This window comes from Bos indicus x Bos taurus, chromosome 5 (assembly GCF_003369695.1).
Source record: "Bos indicus x Bos taurus breed Angus x Brahman F1 hybrid chromosome 5, Bos_hybrid_MaternalHap_v2.0, whole genome shotgun sequence".
NCBI lineage: Eukaryota > Metazoa > Chordata > Mammalia > Artiodactyla > Bovidae > Bos > Bos indicus x Bos taurus.
In genome coordinates, this window is record NC_040080.1 from 3965673 (window position 1) to 3983376 (window position 17704).

At 44.2% G+C, this 17704-nt stretch overlaps 1 protein-coding gene across 1 annotated transcript in view; it reads right to left on the reverse strand.

Annotated features, from left to right (window-relative positions):
* Window positions 1-17704, reverse strand: part of ATXN10 (ataxin 10) — a 142118-nt gene that overhangs the window by 62752 nt on the left and 61662 nt on the right. The window contains exons 8-9 of the mRNA XM_027540514.1: window positions 16032-16140; window positions 13684-13853 (exon numbers count right to left, since the gene is read on the reverse strand). Of these exons, the coding sequence (XP_027396315.1) occupies window positions 13684-13853; window positions 16032-16140 (279 nt within the window). The remainder of the gene's footprint in view (window positions 1-13683; window positions 13854-16031; window positions 16141-17704) is intronic.

Consider the following 17704-nt stretch of genomic DNA (forward strand, 5'->3'; position numbering starts at 1 on the left):
CCCCGGGAGGGCTGACGCGGCTCTCCTGCCCCGGGCCCCAGCTCCAGGATGCTGCCTCCGAGAGGAAGCCAGTCGGGCCTTGTGCTGAGGGACGGCAGCGACCATCTGGCAGCTCCCAGGCAGAGGAGGAACCAGCAGGGCTCAACCTTCTCCCTCTTCAGCACCTGCTCGTGGTGCTGCCCCCCAGAAGCCTGCACCGAGAGCCACAAGGAAGACACTGCCACCGCTGGGGACGACAGCCGCTCCGGGAGCCAGGCCCCTCCGACACTCTGTCCAGAGAGGCAGGCGATGTGGTGGAACACGGGCCTCGGCACAAATGGGACAGACAGAACACCCCTCCAGAGAGCCCACTGAGGAAGACGGAGGAGGCACGCATAAAGAGCAGTTCTCATCACGAAAAATAATTTAATCTCAGAACAAACGTATGAAGTCAGCAATGGTATCTTATTTTACCAAGAAGCTGAGACTCGGAGAAGTGTACCAAGCTTGCCTTCTTAGTAAGTAAACAAAAATGGAATTTAAACTTTTTCCCCAAATCAAAAAAATCCCCATACACTGTACTGAAGGTAACTGTGAGAAGGCCAGAAGCAGGGAGTCCGGGGGAGGCTCATGCAGCGAACGTCCACCTGGGCTCCCTGCCAGCTGCTGGGCGGAGTAGTCCCGGGAAGGCCCTGGGGGCCTGGGGCACATCTTGCCACTGGGCAGACTATGCACCATCAGTGGTGCTGAGAATGAAAAGCCACAGCAGAAAAGGAGAGTGGAGGGATCTGGGATCCAACCAGGACTAAGTTCCTGGAGGCTGGGGCACACGATGAGGGGATAAGAGGATCTGAAAAAAGAACAGGTTGTTTTCAGAAACAAAAGATATTTTAATGTTTCTATCAAGACAGAGACTGTCTCCTGTGGAGTTCAGAGTCCGTCAGCACGGCAAACAAAGGCCTGCTCTGCCTAGCTGGCCAGCCCTCCTCTCCAGCCCCCTCCCTCGTCCCCCATCACCCCACTACCCCACCTCCCACCCCTGGGTCCCAGTGAAGTCCAGCACACAGCACGTGGCCCCACACACGTGCTCACAGGAGCCATTCTGCCTGCCAGGCCAGCCCTCTGGTCTGCCAGCCTCTTGCTCAGTTCATCCCCGAAGGCCTAGATCCCAGAGCTCCTGCTGAGGCTCCGAGGTGAACCCTTCATATGAAGCACTTAGATAGAAAGTTTCTACTATTCATTTTGAGGACTTTGCACACACCACTTACTATCCTATGTTCACACCTGTCTCCCCCCTTTGAGTGTGAACTCCCTGAGAGTAAGCACCGGGCCAAACCCATCTCTGCAGCCCCAGCGCCTGCAGTCCTTGCTGCCACACAGCAGACGGCAGACACAGATTTGTTGAACTGAACTAAAAGCTCTTGCGATGCCAAATAGCACATTCGTTCATATTTGGAGTCAAAATTATTCCTGATTTTACTCTTAACGGCAACACAGCAACAGATTCTAATTCAACTAAATTCCACAGTTTGAGACTAAATATCATTCTCGGTCCACTAGAATGTGATAGGTCTGAAATTAAATTCTATCAGGACGAGATAAGCAATAGGCTTTTAAAAGCAGGAGAGGTGAACAGTCCAATAGGGACTTCAAGTATTGATTTAAAAAAAAAAAAAAAAACGGCTTTTAATATGAACGTGACTTTGATCCTCTTAATTTTCAACTGCAGCCAGGAGGGGGAAAAAAAAAAACCACGAAATATGCTAAAGATCAAAACTGTTTCAGATGTGTGACAGACAGCTCCATTATGTTTTTTTTTAGAAAAGGTGAGAACTCTCTAACATTTGCAATAAGAGCACTTTTCTCATTCAGCCAAAGAAATGAAGCCTGGGGAGATACAAAGAAATATCACAGTATCACAAGCACTCGATTTTATTAAGTGGAGATATGTAACAGAAATCTTGGAAACTGATGCACTCAGCAAAAGCTAATGTACCCAAATCAGAGGTCCTGACAATAAAGGCTGAATCTGAATTCCTATTCCTCTTAGCGTTCCACACCTTGGAAAAATAAGCTTTATTGTTTTCTCTCCTCTCTATTTGCTACACACACCCCATGCACTACCTCCAACCCAGCTATTATTTTTTGGCAAAATCATCCAGATCCTAGGCTCATGTTTTATTTTTTCAAATCTTTCCACTAAGAATAAATTTAAACTGCAATTATTAAAGCCTCCAGACCTTAGTTGGAGGGGTCAGGATGGTGTCCTACTCTGAAGTACAACAAAGAAAAAATTAACCTTGGTGGCTAATGAGCTCAGTACACACTTGTCACAGAGGAGAACCGGAAGTCTACACTCAGGCCGGCTTCCTTTCTTAACAGTATTTTCTCCTCCTTATTAAGATGAGGGCCGGCTTCCTTTCTTAACAGTATTTTGTCCTCCTTACTAAGACGAGTCACGCGCACTGCATGTGACTGTGGGCTTCCCATGTGGCACGAGTGGTGAAGACCACCCGCCAGTGCAGGAGACGTTAAGAGAGGCGGGTCTGATCCCTGGGCTGGGAAGATCCCCTGGAGGAGAAAACGGCAACCCACTCAAGCATCCTTCCTGGAGACTCCCACAGACAGACAAACCTGATGGGCTACAGTTCACAGAATCGCAATGAGTCGGACACAACTGAGCAACTTAGCATGCATGAATGCCAAGTGCTCTTGAGAGAGGACTGTGAAAAGTATACGGGAAAAAGAAACCAATCCTTAATTTTACCAGCCAGAGATAACTGCTATTAATGTAGTGTGTTTCTTTGGGGTCATTTGGCCATGCATATATGTGTTTGCATAAATATACATATAACAGACACAGAAACATAAAAAGTAGGTGCTCATGAGATATAATGTTGTATCCTACTTCGAATTCCCACTGACCAGGATATCACGAGCACCATACCAGCATGGTACCTGCTTTTTGAAAACATGATTGTATTAGCTGTATACCATATTACCATAACTGACCAAAACAGCCCCAATGGATGGAAAAGTAGACTGTTTCTACTAGCATCTACAATACTGAAGTCGGCATACGCATAAATACAGCTGACCATGACGCAGCGCTTACCTGATGCTTTACACAGATAATCTAATCGACCCCTCACAGCTGCTCTGCCATAAGATGAGTACAGAGTTGCAAAGGGGTTGAATACTCTGCTCAGGGTCACCCAGCTATGATTGAGCAGAACCCAGGTTTAACAGCAGTAGCAGCAGGTTTAAACCTATTTAGGCTGGTTTGAGCCAGAGTGTCTCATTTACTTATAGTGAAATCTAGAATAATCTTCACTATTTCTAATCCATAAAATGTCTTTGCTTAATCTAAAAAATCAACTAAATAGTATCTATGTCTGCAGTTCTATCTTTAACACTTTAATCAATTTCAGATTTATTCTGGTGTTTGTTATGGGTGAAGTTGGATTTTTTTCCAACTAGTTAATCAATCATGTCTGGTTCATATTCACACTAAACTTCTCTTTCCTCTCTGGGTTTCTGGGCTTTCCTTGTCACATGCTCACTTCTTGTAACTTCTCAGGTGTCTGCTTCTATGCGCGCGTCCACTAAACAACACATTTCTGTGTACTGTTATTTTAACTTTAAAGTATATTTTAATACCGTTAATTCCTCCATTATTTTCATGTTTTCTCAAAATTCTGAGCTCCCCCCTCAGGGGACTGTAATTGGCTGAACAGTTAACAAACAATGAGTCTAAAAACAAGTATCTTTACAATATTCCATATTTTTATCTAGGAACGCAGCTGCTTTGCCCCTCACCTAAGTCTCAGATACCTCTTAATTCGGACACTGAAAATAATGGTTTTTACTATTGAACACAAATCCATTTAAAACCCTTATTGTTTAGAAACTGACCACCTGGCCTAGCAAAGAAAACGGAATTTTCCACCAGGCTTTTACAAACTGCTGAGCCACCCCAGGGAAATGACTTTTACACTCTTTCTTTTGGTATGTTAAGAAACATGTAAATGATGCTTCTGAGAAATACGCATATCCCTGAAATGCAGTTTTCTACACTAGTCTGAAGAAGTTATGGACTAACAGTTCAACAGGAATTAAGAAATACAATCACTGCCAAGAAAAAGTCAGCCCCGCGCGCACTGCTTTACAGAGCACGCCCCTCCTTCAGGCTTCTACGTGCTGGTCCAGGATTTCAAGTGTCTCTTTCTCCAGCAAATGTGGACGTGGTGGAGCACAGCAGAGTTTGGGTCTGGAGGTCAGAGGTCAGCCTGTTACTACTGCTCCAAGTAACTCAACCACCCAAGGTCTGACCAACCAGTAAAACAGGGCTCTCACCCTCTGCTCACTGCTCCTCACACTGCAGTTCGGTGGTATGCCAGGTGTTAAACCAGACTGGGTGTGTCCTGCCTGCAAAGGAGCTTAGTCTCTGAGGAAGACAACGGTGGGAACCAGAGGAGAAAGCACAGCATGGCAGAGCCTGGCATGGGCTGGAGCCTGGTTAGTATGAAACAGACAACAGTGAGTTGCACTGTATTTCTGTATTCAGCATGACTCTTCCTTTGAAATAATGTTAAACCTTTTCTGCAGAAGAAGAGCTCATCACTCTACAAGATACAGACAGCTGCAACACACTCAACCATGGTATGTGTCCTCTAGCTAGGAATTTTAATTTCATTTACTGCAGCAGGAACTATAAGTTCAGGAAACTAATGGTGACGGTTTGATTTATGAATTTTGACATATTTCTTGAACTCGGATTACATTACAAAAGATGTGGAATTCTAAGCAAGCCAGCTCTTGTCTATACATTCAATCTTCAAATCAATAAGCTGGGATTCTGTGCAACTAGTTTCCGACAGAGGAAAACACAGTCTAACTGAGATGGGCCATAAACCTGTAATTCAGAAGTCCCTTAAAACACTCTCAGGACTGAGCTAGAACCAATTCTGGAATCCACACAGAAAACCCTTCAGCTCTTTACTCGACAATAACAAAAGGGGAATTCAACTGAGAAAGGGTTGGTAGTCAAACTAAAGAGGGAAAAAAAAAAAGATTCACATGCTATGCTTTCGCTCTGCTTCCTCCCCAAAGTCCCATTCACTAGAAAAGTAATAAACACAGAGTGGGCTTCCCTGGCGGCTCAGTGGTAGAGAACCCACCTGCCAAGGCAGGAGGTGTGAGCCTGATCCCTGGGTTGGGAAGATCTCCTGGAGAAGGAGACAGCAAACCACCCCAGTATCCTTCCCTGAGAAATGCCATGGATAGAAGAGCCTGGCAGGCTACAGTCCAAGGGGTCACAGAGAGTTGGACACGACTGAGCAACTAACCAGCAACAACAAAGCAAGAGCAAGGAATGGTCTTTAAATACTGTGAGATGCTGCGCTCAGACGTCTATTTCAATAACCACAGTGGGGAGACGCTGACACGAACCACAGCCACTCACTCACGGTGGGGTTGGAGGTGGCGGGTGTGGGGGGAAGGAGGAGGTGGCTAAGTGACACCAGACACACTGTCAAATGCTCTGCACGTAAGCGATCACATTCAATCCTTCCAACCCCTAAGGCAGGTGTGACTGTTTCCATCTTACATGTGAAGAAGCTGAGATTCAGAGAGGTCAAGTCACTTGTCCAAATTTATACTGTACAGCTAAAAGGTGGTGAAATTAAGAGGTCGTGTGGGCTTCTCTAAGCCTTGTCTGGATTCTCCGCACTATCCCAAGCTTTCTGTCTGTTGTAAGGTTTCCCTAGATACATCACTCATATTTATGGAGCCAAATGTTACAAGCCAAGGGAAGAGAGAAGAGCCAGCGCCAGGAGGACTCAATGCCAGGACACTTTCAATAGCCTACCTGGAATTCCCCAGTTAGTCAGGCATAGAGTTATGGTATTAAAGCTTCCTGTAAAAGCAGAAAAATATGTGCCTGGGAAAGAGGGCAGATTAACCATTATCATCCAGAAGATCTAGGGCAAGGGTTTCATGAAGGAGTAGTCCTCAAGGGAGGAGCGAAGAAAGGTGGTGATGCCTGTGGGTGACCAGGAAGAAATCGCTTTTACTCGCTAAAGTGAAACCTGAGTGATACTCAGATCAAATTGTGTGTGTCATGGTTCTGCCCGGTGGCCAGTGTATGTGCATCACACTGAAGTCTTAAGTAGAAACAACTCACAAGTGCTGCGATGTCAGCTAGAAACACTGATGCTACATTCACGTACAGAAACTGGGGGGTGGGGCAGGGGGTAGAGAGCAGGGGAGCTGGGCGATGCTTAAGAGTGTTCAAACTACCGCACAACCGCGCTCACTTCGTGTGCTGGCAGGGCTATGCTCAAATTGCTTCAAGCTGGGCTTTAGCAGCACATGAACCAAGAACTTCCAGAGGTGCAAGCTGCATCTAGAAAAACCAGAGGAACCGGAGATCAAACTGCCAAGATCCGCTGGATCACAGAAAAAGCAAGGGAATTCCAGAAAAACATCTACTTCTGCTTCACTGACTATGCTAAAGCCTTTGACTGTGTGCATCACAACAAACTGTGGAAAACTCTTTAAGAGTTGGGAATACCAGACCATCTTACCTACCTCCTGAGAAACTTGTTTGCAGGTCAAGAAGCAACAGTTAGAACCAGACATGGAACAACGGACTGGTTCCAAGTTGGGAAAGCAGTATGCCAAGGCTATATACTGTCATCTTGCTTATTTAACTCATATGCAGAGTACATCATGAGAAATGCCGGGTTGGATGAAACACAAGCTGGAATAAAGATTGCTGGGAGAAATAACAACCTCAGATATGCAGATGATACCACTCTAATAGCAGAAAACGAACAGGAGCTAAACAGCCTCTTGATGAGAGTGAAAGAGGAGAGTGAAAGAGCTGCCTTAAAACTCAACATTCAAAAACTAAGATCACAGTCCCATCACTACATGGCAAATAGATGGGGGAGAGTGGAACACAGTGACAGATTTTCTTTTCTTGGGCTCCCACATCACTGTGGACAGTGACTGCAGCCATGACATTAAAAGATGCTTGCTCCTTGGAAGAAAAGCTATGACAAACCTAGACAGTGTATTAAAAAGCTAGAGGTTATCACTGCTGGGAAAGATGAAGGCAAGGAGGAGAAGGGGACGACAGAGGATGAGATGGTTGGATGGCATCACTGACTCAATGGACATAAATTTGAGCAAGCTCTGGGAGATGGTGAAGGACAGGGAAGCCTGCCCTGTTGCAGTCCACGGGGTCACAAAGAACCGGACATGACTGAGTGACGGAATGACAGTAACAAGGAGCAGACAGACAAGGTAGAGAGGCGAGCACAGAGTAGAAAGCTTCCCTGCACTGAACTCAGATGGTTTTGCAGAGAAAGCATCCTGTGACCCTCAGTTCTGAGGGCTAAATTAAGGTCAGTGGGATGAGTGCAGGCTGGGACATCCACACAGGGCGAGCACAGGCCAAGAAGGCAGATGCCTGCCTGCATAAGGAATGAGCATCAAAGGCACTGCCACCCAAACCCACCTGACCTGCACGCGGGCATGCTCAGTCGTGTCCAACTCTGTGACCCCATGGACAGCTGCCTGCCAGGCTCCTCTGTCCACAGGATTCTCCAGGCAAGAATACTGGTGTGGGCTGCCATTTCCTCCTTCAGAGGATCCTCCCAACCCAGGGATCGAACCCATGTCTCCTGCACCAGCAGGCAGATTCTCTGCCCCTGAACCACCTGGGAATCCCCAAACCCACTGAGAGCAGCACAGAGGAGAGCACTAGCACACGCCTGTCAGTGGTGTTTTCTCTGCAACTGTGACAAATAAATGACTCTGTCAGTTGTCGGGGTAACTAGTAAGTCAGCCAGTAATGCTGTATAAAACACGGACTGACCCCCGCTAAGAGCAACGCCCTAGAAAGTAATTAGGGAAGAGCAACAGATTTTTAAGTTTCATGATTTAACAGGCAAATATGCTGCTTAAGAACATTTCAAATAGAAAGAAATCATTTTGAAAAAGGATATAATGGTTTGCCTGTTTGTGGTTCCTCCCATATGGATGTGAAAGCTAGTCCTCCCCCTCAAAAAAGGGACGTAAAAATAATCCTCTTATGAATGTTTAACAATCATTATTTAGTCTAAAACTTTATGAAAAAAGTGCAATCAGAGCTATAAAGCTTAAACTTTGAATTAAAATTTGTAACAACTGGCAAATATTTTATGCTATATATTAACACATGTCCTTACAGTCTAAAATGTGGCTATGGATAAATCAAATAAAAATAAGGCAAACTACAAATAATTACAAAAGCCAGCATTTAGTGGAATATTCATTTTTGTTTGAAAAAGTTATTTTAACTGCCTTTGTTTGCAAACACGGTCAGGAAATTTTACAGTAAAATGTAGGTTCCTTGAAGAGGAAGAGTGTGTCTTACTTGCTTTATATCTTCAGCATCAACAACTGTGCTCAGTATGTAGTGGACACTTGACAGATGTTTTAAAATAAATTCTCATTCAAGACACATTTACTGAATGCTTGTATGTGGCAGGTACAATTTAGATGCTGGGGGTCACACAGTGGGTAAAACATTTACTGGGAAATGCATCACGAAGATATAGAAATGAAACCTGCCTTCACAACAGACAAGTGGCCAAAGAGTTTTACACAGTGAACCTTCTCATATACACCGGACTTATTTTTAAACTGAAGTCATGCCTGTAATGAAAGCTTTATGGGTGCATATGTTTGAACACATGGGATCAAACATATGTGTGAAAGCTAGCAATCTTTCAATCGGGAGCAGAAGGGGGAAGAGAAGACACTGAACAGCATTTCCACAAAATCTTCAGCACAATGAATTCAGCCACAACAGTGGATGGCCCACCTCAGTCACTATGATTTCTTGGGGTGAGGGGGGCAGTGTCGGGGAGAAGGTAGAGAAACTGGATCACCTGCTCATCCATTGTGAAGAATGCATTCAGCTTTATGAAAAGAACAAACACTGTGTTCGGTCTTTCTTCTATTCAATAATGAGCATCCACTTAAAGAGTTCATGACAACAGCGAAGAGAAGAAGAATGAGGAAGCAACAAACTAAACCCAACATTCCTTATTCTAACAAAGAAGAAGCCGGAGAGTGCTTTCGTCATGTTTGCAGCATTAATACCCATGTGCTTCTCACAATAGAAACCAAAATACAATCTCCATTTCAGGTCCACAAAGGTCTACAAGTGAACGAACCACCACAGAGGTGGCGGGACACACCATGTGAGCTGAGCACAAAACACAAGGCAAGAACCTGACTCCAGGACTGATGCAAAGATCACAGAGGGTAACACATGTTCATAAGCACAAAGCTGGACAGAGCAGACACTCGACAATACACTAGGCGTTGTACATAAGAACGTTTCCCTACGATGAAAAGGGAAAGGGAAATCTAGAAATTCCTCATGTGTACAGAGCTAAGACGCACAGAAAATCGGGGAAGATAAATTTCTGAGCACATTTTCAATTGCAGACCAGGCAGCCTGCCCCTCCTAAAAACTGCCCATGGACACAAATGGAAAAGATTATCACCCTTCCTGTTACTATGGCACAGGCCAGCTCCCATCTGAGTTTACAGAGGGCTGCTCCTCCCCCACTGTGCCCTCCCCCTCAAATCAGGGACTCTGGCTGGAGCTGCGGGCACCCCTGCACGCCTCCCTACTAAGGGGATCATGCAGCATATAGCAGTGTCCATTCCACACATGCCAGCTGAATGAAACCACATCTAGTCCCTCTAAGCCTCAGTTTCTTCATTCAGAAAATGATGACAATATCTTTTCAGCCTTGCCAGAGACATGTCAAAACGTTCCAAAGAACTAATGCAGAGGAATGACCTTTGTAACAGAGAAAGGGTCACATAACTAATCACAGGGGGAGCCATCCGCAGGTGGGCACCACACTCAATGCAATGAACGAAGTTACACAGATAAGCAGAGACCTAGCTGGGCTTAAATGACTTCTGACCAAACCTCAGAACAATCAGTAGTGCACGAAGATTGCAGGAAATCTGTGCCAATAACTCTGGGATTCTGGTTCAACAAGGAAGGGTGGTCCCTCAGTGCTCCAAGGGGGAAGCTGCACAGGGAGAGAGGCTGGTCTGCCTTATCCATCTAAGGGTCCCCAAGGCTAGGGCCACCCACAATTGAGGAATGGAAGACTCAGAGACAGAGACGTGAGCTGCAAAAGGGTGGCCGACTTCGGACCCAAGGAGCCTGCTTAGCCTCCAGCATCTACGGTCTCAGGTCACTCAGGAAGTCTATTTAAGACATCTTCCCCAAACCCCTGGAAAGCTTCCAGACGAGAAGCTCCATAGTAGAGGGGAGAGAGCACAGGCCCAGGCTCGCAGACAAACCTACACTCTGCTCTGGACTCTGCAGATCACTAACTGGTGGCCTCTCCCTGCAGTGTGGCTGGCAGAACCTGACTCCAGGACTGACGCAAAGATGAAAGAGGGTAACACATGTTCATAAGCACAAAGCTGGACAGAGCAGACACTCGACAAACCATCAGCCCCGTTTCCCCTCTGGGTGAAGGATTAACTTCATTAAGCTTGATGATATAAAATCCCCCCAACACATATCTTTAGTCATGGAGAAAGAGCCAAACGACCTTCTAGGCCCCGAGCTGCAGCCAAGTGAGACAATCCAGATGCTATAACGAAAATCAACAGCATGGTGATAAGGACCTGCTCTAGAACCACCTGTTTCTCCAGAACGAACTCCACCCTCTGTGGCATCACCGAGCACGGCTGACGCCCAGCGAGTCACGGCTGTGTGCTGTGATAGCTCCACCCTCTGTGGCATCACCGAGCACGGCTGACGCCCAGCGAGTCACGGCTGTGTGCTGTGATAGCTTCTTTGGAAGGAGAGCAAAATCCCACAAGCAATGCTTTCAGGCTGAGCTTTTTGTTGGTGTAGGTGAAAAACGTAGGAGAAACAGAGGCATTCTTACGCTCAAAGAACGAACGCCTTCATACCTTCGAGAGTGTTTGCTCAGAAGTCAGCAGAGCTATCAGCAACTGCACACGAGGACACACCATTGACTTCCTGTGAGTCCCACGACCTCTCCAGAGCAGCCCTGGGGCACACTCCGTGTTTACTTACGCTGCAATCTGATCCGACCTCAGTGAGTTATTTCATAAGCCTTTTAAGGGTTACTACATTTTGTTCCTTTAAGAAGGCAATCCAAATTAGCAACAAAAGAATAGTTAAACACAAGAAAACCACCTCTTTTGTGCTCCTGAAGAAAGGCAGTCTTGGTCATTAAAAAGGTAAAGTGTTTTATTCTCCATCAACTTTCTCTTATAAAAATCAGCCCAGTAATTTTCCAAGGGTGGATTAGTAGTCTTCCACTCGTGCCTGTTCACAGATGAGTCACTGAAACAGCAAGCGCGTATATAAAAGGGCAAACTGTCCAGCGTGTCCACGCCACGTCCTGCAGGAATGATTCCAGTTATCGATGACGCGCAACATACTACCCCGGGATTTAGCATCTGAGGAGGGCCACTCCATTTCCAGTCTCTTCTCTCCCCTGCTCTTTAGACTGGATGACTTCTGCTGCTCTGTCTCCAAGGTCACTGACTGTTTCCTCTGTCCTCTCTATTGAATTGTTAACTTCATTCGGTAAAATTTTTATATTTTATTTGGACACTGTATTTTTCAGTTCTAAGATTTCTGTTTGGTTCTTTTATACAGTTTCTATTTCGCTGCTGAGAAAAGCGATCTTCTCATTCACTCGAAGCATGATTTCCTTTGCATCCTTGTGCAGAGTTACAACTGCTTTAAAACCCACATCTATGTCATCACACAGTCTATCTCCACTATCTTTTTTGTCTTGATAATGGGTTATATCTTCCTGTGTTTCATGTAAGTTTGGGTTGTAAGTTATCTTGGACATTGTGAATGCTATGGTATGGAAAACTCTAGGTTCTATTATATTCCTCTACAGAACACTGGTGTCTTATGTGTCTCAGTAGGTAATTACCTTGGTTGGACTTAAACTGCGACTCAAGTTGGCGGCTCAAGTCTCAGTGTCAGTATCTTATCCCCAGCTTGCTGCTTGGAGCCTGACGCTGTCTTGGATTCAGGCGCCGGCAGAGATTCGGGCGGTTGGTACACAGTGTGCAGGGCTTACTTTCTTCTTTCCAGGATTTCCACTTTCACTTTCCAAAAGCTGTGGCTGCTCCAAACTGTCCTTTGACTCTTTAAGCTAAAAGAACTATAGATTTTCTATCAGAGTTTTAACTGCCCCACGTGGCACACTCTGTTGTGCCCTTCATCCAAGTGTCATCTCGACTCCAAAATCGAACTATATCAAACTGGAATGTCTTCACATTGCTGTCTTTTGTCCAGAGTTTACTACGTGCAGGAGGATCAGTCCAATAGTAGCTTACAGGGCCATTAACAGAAGCAGAACCTACACAACTTATTTTTTCCCCAAAACTTTTACTTTTACTCACAATGCTATAGGTCACAAATTCAGAAAGGGCTTTGCCAGGCAGTCTGTCCCTGATTCATGCATCAGCTGGGCAACTGAGGAACTGCGCTTGGAACAAAGAAACTGGGCAATGACATAAAACGTTCCAAGATAGCCTCTCACGTCTGTGCCTGCTGCCCCGGGGCTTGTTCACCAGCCCCCTTCTCTCTCCTCGCTGCATTTCATGCTCCTCCATGTGGGCTTTTCCATGTGGACGTGGTAATCTCAGGGAATCTGCACTTCTTATGTGATGACTGGCCTCTAAGAGGCTAGATATGGGATCTACCCAACCGGTCAAGAGCTAGACCAGAAGCGGTACTGGATCCCTCCCACCATAATTTATAATTCAAAACACTCACAGGCCTTAGTCATCGAGATTCAAGAGGATGGAAAAATAAATCTAACCTCTGAGAGGGAAGTGGCAAAGTCACATTGCAGGAATACATACAGAATGATTGGTATTTTTGCAGCCATCTTGGAAAAACATAATCTGCCCCACATACGTTCAGTATCTGACAGAGCAAAACAAACGCCACCAAACAAAAGCAAAGCTCTGGAAAGACACAGGCAGGCTGCTCAAAGGGAAGCACGCCGGCCAGCCCTCCTGCTCTCTCTTTTTATCATCCTCTCATATCAGCGATACAATTACCCCTCAGCTGTTCAGCACAAAAGAGGTCTCCAGCGGCAGTCTGTTGAGTTTTCAGAGATTTACACTTAAACATTATGTCCACGCCAGAGTATCTGGAAGAAATGCTTATGATGCATAAATGCAGGGCACAGATGTAAGTTAAGATTCGCTTGTTTCTTAAGATAATGGTCCAAAAGAAATTCTGTTTATTAAATGTCTACTATGTGCTTGAAAATTACTAGGTTCTATTTTTCACTCACGTGCTCCATATAATAAGTAGTATGTTCAAACACACAGGCTTAGGACAAGCATTGACTGTTTAATACAAAGGAGACTGGTTCAAACACACAGAGCAAATATAATGCAAAAATTACAAAAGATAGAAACCCTAATACAAACAAATATGACACATTATGTCAAGCTGCGGAAACACACACGTATACATATACCTCAAGCTACTCTCTAAGCACTTCAAAGCTTGATCTCCAGAAAACGAATAGATTCTAAATCCTAAATACTATATTCTAAATAAAGTGGTATATGTATACAGCATACTAAGAACCTTACCTTGTCTTGGTTATCTTTATTCTTGTAGCACAGATTCCCAATCAGGCGAATGAGGTGAGACTTGAAGCCCTCAGCCACGCTGGAGACGTCACCGTCTGCTTTAATGGAAGCACAGGCACTGAAGATGTTTGTAGAATCATTGCCGGCCACATGAATCAGGCGTAGAAGGTCTACAACAGAAAGGATAAACTGTTTTCCACAGGAAAATTTTTGTTTTGTACTCAGTTCAGTTCAGTTGCTCAGTTGTGTCCGACTCTTTTGTGACCCCATGGACTGCGGAATGCCAGGCTTCCCTGTCGATCACCAACACCCGGAGCTTACTCAAACTCATGTCCATTGAGTCGGTGATGCCATCCAACCATCTCACCCTCTGGCGTCCCCTTCTCCTCCCACCTTCAATCTTTCCCAGCATCAGGTTATTTTCCAATGAGTCAGCTCTTCACATCAGGTGGCCAAAGTACTGGAGTTTCAGCTTCAGCATCAGTCCTTCCAAAGAATATTCAGGACTTATTTCCTTTAGGATTGACTGGCTGGATCTCCTTGCAGTCCAAGGGACTCTTAAGAATCCCTTATTTTGTACTAGATTCTCATAAATAAATATAATGTATTTTAATGGATTAATATAAAATACAGGTATAGTATTCTTGCCTGGAGAATCCCATGGACAAAGGATCCTGGCAGGCTATAGTCCATGGGGTCGCAAAGAGTCAGACAAGACTGAAGGGAATTAGCACACATGCACGCACAGATACTGAAAGCTTTCATCAAAGTAATGGTTAGAAGGCTCTTCAGCGTTTGCCTTGGAATTTACCATAACGCTGACTTGGGGGGTGACAAGCCAAAATGATTATCCCGACCTGGACTTTCTATTTATCCACACAGAAAAGTCAGCTAAAAATTTTCTTCCATCTTTCCTAGTACAAGGTTTCCAAATCCAACTTCTTTATGAAGGCACTCATGTGATAACTACAGTCACTTAAGTGCAAACTGCAGTGCGTGCTAAGTCACTTCAGTCGTGTCCAACTCAGCCACCCCAGGCTCCTCTGTCCATGGGATTTCCCAGGCAAGAATACTGGGGTGGGTTGCCATTTCTCCCTCCAGGGGATCTTCCCGACCCAGGGACTGAACCTACGTCTCCTGCATTGTAGGCAGATTCTTTACCATTTAAGCCACCATGGATGCCCCCAAGCTTCAGTACCTATCTGCAACAAGCCATATGATAGAAATCAAGAAGCATGCTGATATTTTTTTTCCCATTGTTCAGATAATCAGAAGGCAGCAAAAGTTCTCTATTAATCTATTTTGGGTACACTCAGAAGAAATACCTTAATACTATTATACTCTATGAAATGCTTATAGGCAGTCTGTAAAGTAGACAATCTTCCAGAGGTTTTATAAACTGTTTCCACATTATCTCATTTACCACTCTCAATGAAGTCATTAAAGGCAGGTCACTTTCCTGACTTTAAAATGAAGAAACCAGTTTCAGAGACATTGGGCTGGCAGTTGGGCTGACAACCCACGTTTGCTCAGGCTCCAAACGCATGCTTTTCCCGCAATAATTCAGTTTCTCAGTTTTGTGATGTCTTATTTTAACTACCACTGAAAGCACTGCATTCAAAATAAAACGCTGATATGAGATTCTAAACATCTTCTAAAGTTCACTGCTAACTCTTCTACCCATCTAGACGCCAATTTATCTTTCTTGGAAGATGGGTCTCCAGAATAAGTTTACTGTCTTAATAAAGGAAAAAAAAAGCCAACAGTGAACAGCAACCACAAGCATGGCTAACCACAAGCAACAGGTTGTAAGTGAACTTACTACTTATTACTTACAAAATAACTGAACTTATTTCGCACAGCTTTTTAGCAAAGATGGTAATATTTCAAACAATAGCTTCCCGTTTAAAACAATTTCCTTTAAGAAGGGAATACGTAATTACTGTGGGTAAGGCAATGTCTTCAAGTTCCCTGAGTGAAGCTGGGAAAGTTCACTAACAAGACTGGAGAAACGACAGTAGCGTGAAATCACCGTCGTCCCTGAGGCCCGTCTCCCCATGGCCCTCCCACCCGCCACCGCCGTCACAAGCGCTACCGATGGGCCACCACTCTGGGCGCCCGCGTAAGAGGACGAGGGTCCCCACCCACTGAGCAGGCGATAAACGGCGTAAGGGGCAAAAGCTGCTGCCGGAACACGACGAGTCCTTTCAAGAAGAAATATTCCAGAAAATCTTAAAAGAAGACCAATACACTCAACATTAAGGACCTGTGTTTAAACTTTATACTATAGGATGACGAGTCAAAGATTTTTTGATTCAAAAGAACACTATGTGTGATATTTCACTCACCAATCACTCTCTCCAACAAGCCAGGAAAAACCTGCAGATAGCCGAGCAGGTCAGTATTAGCGGTCATTTCACAAAGGACATCAAGAAGTCTAATTGTAGCCAGTGCCTCCTAAAAAGAAAAGAAAACATGACTTTCAAGACAAGCTAAGTGATGTGACTGTCACAAATAACTGTAGGAGAAGAAAATGTTACAAAAAACAGTCAAGAGACACTGCTTGTGACACGTCTAAAGAGACAACCAGAATGATCGAGAACAAAACAGAAGTACTAAATACCTACAGGAATCATCGTTTTCACTAACAGCAGATCTGCCATCAAGAATGTAAGATTGTGTGGCTTCTTAGAACAAAGAGTCAGTAAAGTTCTTATTCAAGCAAAAATACCTTCCAACAGTGGAATAAATGTTCAAAATGACTAGCTACGTACATAACACTTATGCAAATACTTTCTTTTTAAAGAATTCCCAGCAAGCAAGTTCTACTGAGTAACCCATGAAATACAAGAAATCTTGTCCACAGGAATCCTGTGAAATGCTGTGGTTGAAAGAGCTATGACTGCAGGAACCTGGATTCTTTCTGGGTAAACACAAACCTACATGCTACCTTAACAGTTGGAAAAGATAATATTATTTGAAAATGTTCACATAACTATTAAATAATTTGTATCAAATAAACTCCATGATCAAGAAACTACCACTGCACGGCATCAGGTAGTCTAATTTTCAAATGCAACTTTATTATCTCAGATAACATTCTTCAAAAGAAAAACAAGTTACTTCCTTTTAAAACTTCTAAATGTGTATTTATTATTCTCCAATTAGTAGAGTATATTTTAATATAGTATTCTGAAATCTGATATAGCAAGAAACACACATTTTTGATATCTTTAACAGCTTTCATGTGCTAGTCCAAAAGTTAGGAGAAAATATCCAGATGCTAAGTCTGTTTAAAAGACTTGAGCAAACCTATCAACTTATTAGCACGGCACTGGCATCCTCTTTTGTTAAATGAGAAGCTGCTGCCAGTATCCTCTTTTATTAAATGAGTAGCTGCCCAGACTGGCATCTTTAGACACCACTTCTCCTTCAAGAAATGGCTGCCTGGCTGTAGGTCAGGACAGAGCACATATGAAGTTGCCCTGGACACCCTGTCATACCAGAGAGCAAGGCAGCTATCAAGAAACTCCTCGGTCATGTCGGAAGAAATCAGAAGCAACTGGAAGAGGCTCCCCTGGTTAGCACAGGAGACCATCAGGAAGAATCACTGCTAAAACTGAAAACAAATCCAACGGTTTGTAAGCCGTGACTTCAAAATGATTAAAAGCAAAACTAAACAACTAATCATCTTTGTACAAATTCAAAAAACCAGCTCTAGAAGGCTATTTAAAGGAGATTTAAGACACAGCAACAAATTGTAATGTATGGCTCTTACTTATATCCTGATTCAAAGAAATAAGCTTGAAAAAAAAAATATTAGACAATGGGGAACAGCTGATATTTAAATTTTTTAAGTTTTCGGATGTGTTACTTGTATTTCACTCATGTATTAATATAAAGTCTCCTTATCTTTCAGACACACGTATAAAAGGTTAACTGATGAACTATGTGGGACCCTATGTGGATCTGGGGCATCCAGCGTAAGAATGGGTAGGACTGAGGATGAAACAAGAGCTGT